The sequence below is a fragment of the Copadichromis virginalis genome, linkage group LG7, assembly GCF_057382275.1.
Source record: "Copadichromis virginalis isolate Kocher_CV1m ecotype Utaka linkage group LG7, C_Virginalis_male_GT1.1, whole genome shotgun sequence".
NCBI lineage: Eukaryota > Metazoa > Chordata > Actinopteri > Cichliformes > Cichlidae > Copadichromis > Copadichromis virginalis.
The window spans coordinates 36,340,408-36,349,905 of NC_140624.1; the positions used below are offsets into that span (position 1 = coordinate 36,340,408).

At 38.0% G+C, this 9,498-nt stretch overlaps 1 protein-coding gene across 1 annotated transcript; it reads right to left on the minus strand.

Moving 5' to 3' along the window:
• Positions 1 to 249: 249 nt before the first annotated feature.
• Positions 250 to 5,113, minus strand: gfi1b (growth factor independent 1B transcription repressor). The gene is made up of 7 exons (XM_085463242.1): positions 4,916 to 5,113; positions 4,617 to 4,717; positions 4,129 to 4,308; positions 2,526 to 2,740; positions 2,237 to 2,374; positions 1,676 to 1,841; positions 250 to 847 (listed from the first exon to the last, which is right to left on the minus strand). The coding sequence occupies exons 2-7, from the start codon at positions 4,708 to 4,710 to the stop codon at positions 669 to 671; spliced, it is 972 nt and encodes a 323-aa protein (XP_085319368.1). The 5' UTR covers positions 4,711 to 4,717; positions 4,916 to 5,113; the 3' UTR covers positions 250 to 668.
• Between the last annotated feature and the right edge of the window lie 4,385 nt (positions 5,114 to 9,498).

Below are 9,498 nucleotides of genomic sequence, written 5' to 3' on the forward strand. Positions count from 1 at the left end.
GGGTGTTATTTGAATGCAGGATAACTCCACTACACACTATATCTAGTCTTGCGAGAGATTTCCACCTGGGGCCTGAGTCACAGTTTCATCCTGTATGTGTTTCTAACTATGAAAAGCAGAATAAACCAGTCAGGAAGGGAAAGTATGTTACAATGTTCATCACACTATGTGTGTATTTTACTGTGGGGTGACAAAGGACCAAGTATTATATTTTGCCTCATTCAAAAACAACAACCACAGACATTTGAGATTGCTTCAATATTTATTGGACTCTAAGCAATGGAACATTGTAACACTGCAACAACACAATGAAAAGTGCATCAGAATAAACATTCATTCATATCTTGAAAGATTTCTTTCAATGTAACTTACATAGTGCCTTTTAACCTTAACTAGGTTCTACTGAGCACTTCATAATGTGTTTCTCATGTGCCCATTCACAGTCACACACAGCTGCCGTGCAAGATGTTTGTAGGCCAAGAGGATCTTCCCCAAGGACACCTCAGCATTCGAAGGGGTCAAAGGCTGAGCCCTCAACCTTGTGATATGTTAAGAAAATGCTCTACCAGTTGAGCTACAGCTTCCCCCAGTGTCAGCATATTGTTAAATATTATTTATCACACAGGTTAAAAAACAACAACAACAACAAGAAAGAAAACACTTCCTCTTCAGTTTATGCCATGCTGGCTCTCGTGGTGCCTGCGCAGATCAACCTTGCGTTGGAAGCCCTTTGAACAAATGTCACACCCGAAGGGCTTAAATCCTGTGTGTTTCCGGCTGTGTGTGATCAGGTTGGAGCTTTGGCTGAAAGCTTTGCCACAAACTTGGCATTTGTGAGGTTTTTCACCTACAAAAAGAAAATGAAACACACAGAAGAACACATGCCGTAAGAAATCTACACCAGGGATATCAAACTCATTTTACATCATGGGCCACATACAGCCAGCTTTCGTCTTATGTGGATTGGACCAGTGAAACTCCCCTTTCTGTCAGTTTAAACAGCATTTTACAGGAGAAAAAGAAGCACAATGTCCACAATGCATCTCAGTTTTTCTACATGAGAAAGAAATACTGCTGGAGTGAATGAAGGAAATCTGTCAGTACAATTAAGTAGCTCACTCCCCACAACTCCCCAAATCCAAAATGTATGCCCTTATACATATTTCCCAAACCTGTCAAGTGGGCCAGACTGGAGTCTTTGCCAGGCCAACTCTGGCCCCTGGGCCTTAAGCTTGACACCCCTGATCTGCACAATCAAAACTTGGACAATTTTCAAGTGATTTGTATAAAACTGTTATAGTTTTCTTTTCACCGCTTTGGTAAAATCAGGTTTTCCAACATTACCAAAAATGGTGCCAAGCGTTTTCGTCATACAGATAACGTTTTTCATTAAAACCATGAGAGAAGAATCAGGCCATTGTTCAGATTTGTCAGAGACATACTGGCAACAAATATAAACTAAAGTTCCTTTTACAGAGCTCTGTGAAGAGGAAACCCAGATATGCAAATCAACAGGATATTTGTTTAAGCTTCTTTTTTCTGATTTATCAGCAGTTATATTACTCCTAGAAATAGTCCCTACATGCTTGACCTGGAAAGCAGGTGATTGCTGAAGATGGATCATATGCAGGGTCACACTGATGGTCACAAACTGTGAGAATGTTAAGACATTTACCAGTGTGTATGTAGGTGTGCTTTTTCATATCAGATTTCTGATGAAATCTCTTGCCACAGTACTGGCAGGGGTAAGGCCTGGTGTCGGAGTGGATAAGCAGGTGTGTCGAGAGCGTGGATGAACGCTTGAAGGATTTGCCGCACATCTTGCACTCGAAACTTTTTTCCTGATCAAGGACAAAGACAAAAAAAGTGAGGCACAATAATCAGTTAGTGAATAAATGTCAGAAAAAAATTTGTCTTTAAAAGTTCATTCCAATAATTTTAGTAGATTTTTGGGATCTTTTGATGGGGAAAATTGTAATAAAGGAAATGTATATGTTCACATTTCCTTCATTGTTTCTACTTTAAATGATCAAGAGCATTTTACGAATAGGAACTATAGTTGTGTTCACTAAATGTAAGCATGAATCTTGAAAGCTGTCAGCATATCAGACAAGTAGAGTAAAAAACTGAAGCCTAATCCACACTAAAGATTTAAAGGCCAAGATGTGTTGTCCTCTGCATATTCAGGTCCCTAAACTCTTTAAACACTGAAATAATTCCTGCTTCGTCAGTATACCTGAGAGTGGACGTTCATGTGCTGCTCCAGGCTGACAGCATGACCAAATGTTTTTCTGCAGATGCTGCAGCCAAACGGCCTCATTCCACTGTGAGACCTTCTGACATGAACCTCCAGTCCATGGGAAGTTGAAAATACCTAGAACACAGTTTGCCCATAATTGCACTCGTCAGTGGAGTCAAAGTGACAAAGTGAAAGCCGTGAAATATGTCTGCACCTGACATAACAGCTTCGCGAGCTGCACAACCAGTTTTAAGCCTTTGATCTTGGCCTAAGCTGCGGTACCTACCTTGTCACAGGTGATACAGTGATAGGTGTTCGAAGAAGGCGAGTAGTGAGTGCTGCAGTCTAGAGGCTGCTGAGGCTGAGGACTACGGTTGATGTTGGTGCTGTACAGGTTACTGGCATGCTGCAGCACTGTGGGGCTGAAACTCATCTGACGGAGCTTGTAGGAAGGAGACAATGTCTCCCAGGCATAAGGTTGGAAGTCAGCCAAGTGAGGCTCTAAAGGGCGCACACATAAGAGACAAAAAAAAGCATATCTTATCTTTGTTATAGATGCCTTTTTAAAAAGTTTGCATCAGGGGTGTTTTTCTAGTAGCACAATTTTTTCAGTGTGATGGTACAAGGTTTATGAAGACTGAGCTGGGGTTCATTGGAAATAGTTTAAAAAGGCTTGAAAATTGTTTGAAATTCAGCGAGTTCTAATGATTTTAACTGTGAATAGACCAATAGTCTCTAAAAGCATGCATCAGATGACATGGCTGCCACGTAACAACAGTACACATATGTTGGATTCTTTTAGGTAGCAGAAGTTAAAAAGCTTCAGCTAACCTAAAATTCAACTAATTAGAAAATAGTTGGCAGTGAAGCAAACCACTGTAAGACATGAAAGGGCCAATCCAGCCTAAAAATATATTGCTTTATATCTGTTAAATCACACCCATGTCATTTTTTTCTCAATCTCGTAGATGTAAACATAAGGCTATAATTCTATTTCAGCATGAAAGCATGAAATATTACTGTTTTTCCTTATAGTATTTTTCTTGAAAACAAAAAGGATCCTGTACATTAAAGGTGTACATATCTGTTTCTTATTTGGATAAGATGTAATGCAAAATTGAGTGGAATGCCAGTGCAAACAGAAACTTCTACACATGAAAAACAAAGCCAAGGTGGAAGTGCTGGATACCTCCTAGCATGAAAAACATGTTTAACAACTGATATTAAAACTTTATGCTGACAATGGAGCTGAATATTTTTACAGTGCATTCACCTATATACTGGGGTTAACCGGACTGCTGTCCTGACACACAGACAGCTTTTGTGATGTTAGTGCTTTTTCATGCTCATTAATGGAACAATTTTCTTTTTTTTTTTTTTTTAAAAAACACTTTTATTTATCCCTTAAGAGTAAATCTTTTTCAGAGTAGACTTGGCCAAGACTGCACACCATTACAATGTTACAAAATAAAAATCAAATTACCTCAAAACACATCAAACAAAATATTATGTCAGAGTCAAAATAATACAAAAACTAGGTCCAGCTTATGAATAGCAGTTACACTCTTCAGTTACAGCAGTCTGATTAATAATCTGATTGATAACCATGTGGTACAGACCAAAGAGTTTCTACTTCAGGTTTTGTGAGTGAAATGAGTGTTTTGTTAGTTAGCTACTCAGTCTAAGGGAATAACCTTTAACCCTTTTTCAACCCGAATATGCAAATCTTTAATAAAGAAATAAATATATAAAACTGTGGTCAAAATGCCAACTTTGAAGCTTTAAAATGCTTTCCAAAACTAATGGGCCACGTCTACTTCCACCTCTGATATGCAGTCTCTATTCCAGCCTAGTCTTTTGACTTCCAGATGGCAAGTTTTTAAACTTACCTGGCAGGTAGTACGGCTGTGTCTGAGTCATGAGAGGTCTGCTTGGCTCTGGGTGAAGCGGTAAGGGACATTCAAGCTCCGGTTCCTCCTTAGTAAGTAAGCGGGGGGCTTCAGGGGAAGATTGCCCCTCTGACTTAGGCCTGTCTGAAATGTCTGTGGTCTGAACGGCTGCTGGGATTTCTGCAAATCCAAAACAAAGTGAAGTTCGGTTGATTAGAGAGAAAGTAAATCTAAATTAATATCTTCTTTTGTTCAATTAGGTATTTTCTTTAATAAGAAAAAGCAACAAATAACATCAGAAGTTTTTTTTTTTTAATTTTTAATTTTTAATTTGCAAAACAAATAAAAATTTGTTTAAGACGGCAAGGAGATTTGGGGTTGCGATAAAAAGCAGTTACATCCCGCAGCAGTAATTTCATTTAATTATTTTAATAGGGCCCCGTTCTTCACCTATTCAGATCAACTCACTTCTTTTTTTAAAGACTTACCAGATGTTGCGGAGGCCTCCGAGTCATCTTCATCGAAATTTTTTTGCCTGTAGGAAGTGAACTTTTTGCTTCTTACCATAAACGACAGAGGCATGGTGATCCTAGACCGGAAAAGTATAATAATTAAAAATAATTTCTTTTTTAAAAAGGTGATGCTTTTACGTAGGCTTTTACGTCAACGTCAAGAGTATAACAATAAATAAATACACTTAAACTCCCGGAAATTCTCCTCTTATTTGAATTTTAATGATCTCAAAGCTTCACATGAAATGATTTCAGTGCGTCTAATTATTTCATACCGTTAAAAATCCGCGAAGATTAGGAAAAAAGAAAAAGTCCTCCTGCTGATTTTGTAGCTCCTCGCAGCTTCTAGAGACGAAAACAAACGCAAACGGGGAGAAAAATAACCCAGTTAATATTTCCTTTTTTTCCTGGAAGAAAAACAAGTTTCAGAGGAGAGATGCGTCGATTCCAAAAGTCTTTGAAAAGCAGTGTAAACCTATCAGGTTTATACCTCCCGCTCATCCCCCCTCCCTGATTTTCAATCTCGCAGCGGAATCTGACTGTGGTTTTAGCCAATGAACAGGCCAAACGGCAGGTGGAAATTTGCTTAGAAAAACACAGGGCCTTAGGAACAGTTATACAAAGCACACAGTACTCACAGGACCAAAAACAACAAAAAAAAATGCCGGAACTAAAGGTAAAATATATGTGCAGTAGGTTTACAGGCAAAAGACCAATATAGTGATATGCTCGGCGAATTATTATTTGTTTCTTTTTTTAAAAAGGCTTTTAGACTTCGACCGTCACCAGCAAAGCAAAACCAAATTCAGCTAAATAAAAAAAAGCTTAAAATAATAAATATAAACTGGAATTTGAAATTACAAAACGAATTAATTTAATAAATAAATATTTTCATCGCTCCGTGTTTGATTTACAGGATTTAATTGCAGTAAAGATGTATGATTGCGTGCAAGATTTAAACGGCTAAAAGATCCTATGAGATTGTAGGACCTCCAAAGATACACAGACCAAACCAGTCCGGAGATTAACCGTGTTGACTCTTTTTGTGTACTTTTATCGAAGCTTGTCTTTATTCGTGTATGACAGATTTTCCGGCAGTCTGTTTTAGATTCACACAAGAGGAGGTCCGAATGACAGGAGACCTATAATGTGAGAGGTCTGGGCTTTTCTGGTTGAAATGAAAATATCAGCTTATTAAATCGCATAACTGTCGTCAGATTAAAGGAAGGATGGAGAAAACGTTTTGTGGAGAAGGGCGAGAAATGCGAGCGCGCCATCTTGTGGATAACGTGTGCATTTTCAATGAGGATCATATATTTTTATTCGGATGTTACAGTTTTTCTCGATTGGCTTGGCTCATTTCTTGAAACCGAGATGACACTCTCAAAACCACAAGGTCATTTGGCCAAACAGTCTTACAGTTCTGCCCAACATTATAGCTCACTAGCAAAATCAAATATCTGTCCCCAAACTCTTCGTCCATGCTTCAAAAGCAGATTCCTTTTCCATATAAAAGGCCAGTACAGTCAAAATAGCACAGATCCTTCTCAAGTGCCTTGGCACATGTGCATTCATTTAGTGTTTTTGTCAAAATAACCTGGATGGTTTAGCACAACACCATGGATCCCCTGCAAAAGCTCATATCTCTCCCAAAAGAGTTTATCCATGTGTCAAAACTAAATATCCTTCCCATATAAATAGTCAATGCCCCCAAAATGCATTATACCTTTGGCATTGTTTAAGCACTGCAAGTCAAAATGCTTAGACGTTTTGTCACTGAGGCACAGGTCTAGCAACAGAATACCACTATGAATAAAACTAAAAGATTTTACAATAAAATCAGCCTCCAATAAACCACTCATACTCAAGGAAACTGTAAACATTGTCATTCGTACAAAGAAATGTTAACATTAGAGAACATACTGTGAAAAGAAAACATATACAGGATTCTGTAAATGTGAACAGTTATAAACACAAACAAAAAACAAAAAACCCCCACAAATAACCCTAGCCTACCATACTGTACATAAAGTTTCAGAACTATAGTACAGTAATATTTTCAGTGGTCGCCATTGTCACCCTCCCTTTCCTGGCCACCATCCTCATCCCCCTGGCCATCGACGCACTGCTCTCTGTCAGAGTTTCTCTCAAATGGTACCCTGTAAATCTGTTTCATGGTCATCTGATGTTTCTTCAATACCCGGTCTATTGTGGAGATGCTGATAGAGTTTATATTTTGGAACATTACATTGTCTAGCAGGATTGCATTACGAATCTGTCTCAGTGTGATGGCATTATTTGCAATGACCATGTTGCATATTTCTCGTTCTTGTTGTTCATTTAGAAGTTTTCTTCTGCCACCCACTTGAGGCTGTCGTCCAATCCTAGACAAGTCAAAGGTCAACACTGTAAATTTGTTATGAAATGAGTTACCAATGTAATTGTACTGCTGTTTTATGGTACTAAAAGTGTGATGCACTGCACAGTGACTGGAATACTATTCACAGTATTTTCTCCATTTGTTTTCTTTGTCATTGTTATAGTATCATATGACATCACATGAAGATATTACAGTACTCTAGGCCTACACACACACCAACACTGAATAGTTCAATAGCATAGTTCTGTACCTGTTTGCCCTGCGAAAGGTTTGGATGATGGAGGAGACTGTAGACCGAGGCACATTAGGCTGCACTCGGCGACCTGCCTCTGCCATTGTGAGGCGATGGTTTATAACGTGGTCAATAAGGGTGGCCCGGATTTCATCTGGGACATCATGGTGCCTCCATGCTCCTCGGCCTCTTCCCCCTATTCCTCCACACATTCTCACTCCTCCTCTTCCTCTTCTTCTTCCTCCTCTTCCTCGAGCAGGAAGTTGCTGTTGTACTTGGCGAGGTGCTTCCATGTTCACACTGCAAATGAAACTGGCCCCGGGCCAAGCTCTGTCTATATACATTTGGCAGCAGCCATAATCATAGACAACACCTGTCAGGTATCTAAACAACCTGTTTGATTGGTCATCTGAGATGTGGGAAACTGCTCCTTCGTTAGTTCTAATTTCACCTGATTGATTGTCAAGTACTGTCATAACTTTATCAAATGTTCCAAGATATTCTTCCATGGTATTATATCTTTGACTAATTTTGACAGTTGAACAGACAATTGTGCATATGATGACTTACACAATGAAACCATGCTGATATGTTTTGGAGTGAGTAATCATTTCACTGAAAAATCAACTAATCAGTTTAGATCGTCAAGATCTATTAATTTGGAAAATGTGCTAAATGTGGGCTCATTGTGCTAACTGTAGCTACTTGTACATAATCATTTGAAAAGAAGCACAGAGTCACTTGAGACATGTGCTAAAGTATTTGCAATTTGATAAAACCAATGAAAAATGACATTCTGTTGTGAACAATTGCAAGGTGGTTTGGAGATTTGTCCATGTTATTTTGAGAATGTCATCTCGGTTTCAAGAAATGAGCCAAACCAATCGAGAAAAACTGTAATTCAGATGTTAAACAGATTAAATTGAACATCTATTTTTGAATGTGTAAGTTTTTCTGATTACGTTTTGTTGTGTGTATTGTGTGTGTTGTTATATCATTTTATTAAATTTAATACATCAGTAAAACATTTGGAGTAGACTTCATTGTACAAAACAAACTCAATAATAATAATAACAATAATAATAGAAGTATGAAAATCTCACAAACCTGCATTTTATTCACAACAGAACATAGAAAATGTATAAATGTTTTAAAGAAAAATTTATTTTTGCAATTGATGGCATCAACACCTCTCAAAAAAGTTAGGACAGCGGCATGTTTACCACTGTGAAGCATCCCCTCTTCATCTAAAAACAGTCCGTTAACATCTGAGAACTGAGGAGACCAATTCATACACATCTTCTAGATTCTAGAAACCTATCTGCTCAGCAATGCAAATATTTTCAATCAGTGGTCTGCAGTGCTGGCAGGCCAGTTCAGCACCCAGACTCTGCTGCTATGAATTCTGTGCCGTTAGAATAGATGCAGTATGTGCTTTAATATTATCTTGTTTAAATATACAGGTCCTTCCCTACAAAATTGCTGTTCTAGCAACATTTTTTGCTCTAAAACATTTCTGTACCTTTCACTGTTGATTCATTTCCAGACTAACTACTGTATTTTAAATCTGGCTGATGCCAAGCATGTCCAAGAGATTTCTCCAGATTTTCTTATTCTTTATTATTTACGGTGTCTTATATGCTGTGCTGTAGATAGTCAAAGTCTTCCCAGCTGTTCCACAATTTGTAGATGTGTTTTTTTTGTTTTTTGTTTTGGTGAATGTCTGTCCATCTTTACTTCTGAGAAAGTTTGTATCCAGTCAAGTCTCAGATCTGCTGCCAGATCTCTTTTTTTTCTGGCCTTTTGTTGCCCTGTCCCAACTTCTTTTTGAAAGATATTGCTGCCATAAAGTTCAAAACATTAAAATATATTTTCATGAAATAACATTTAATATGATTTCAGTGTTCTGATATAAATAAAATATGGGTGTATGAGATTTGCATTCTGTTTATTCACATTTACATAGCATCACAACTTTTTTGGAACTGGTGTTGTACACACTGCATACTATAGATACAAACATCCGATCACCTTCTGCACTACATCACTCCCAGTCACAGGACAGATTAATAAATAATGAAGAAATGAAGAAATACAAAGATTTATACAGTGATGGTAATAAACATTAACCACCATGCCCTGACTGGGTAGTTTTAGTCTACTCAGTCATGTCATTCCAGCAGTGACATTTCATTTGCTGTCATGTAAAAATGACTATGAATGAGTTAACCTGTTACAATATGTGA

What these genes read in the sequence shown, in the direction of transcription:
- gfi1b (XM_085463242.1), bottom strand. Translation starts at nt 4,710, where the DNA reads ATGCCTCTGTCGTTTATGGTAAGAAGCAAAAAGTTCACTTCCTACAGG. An exon ending in GGAGGCCTCCGCAACATCTG is followed by an intron (nt 4,309 to 4,616) that starts GTAAGTCTTTAA and finishes TTGGATTTGCAG; the next exon opens with AAATCCCAGCAGCCGTTCAG. An exon ending in ACTGTATCACCTGTGACAAG is followed by an intron (nt 2,375 to 2,525) that starts GTAGGTACCGCA and finishes ACTGTGTTCTAG; the next exon opens with GTATTTTCAACTTCCCATGG.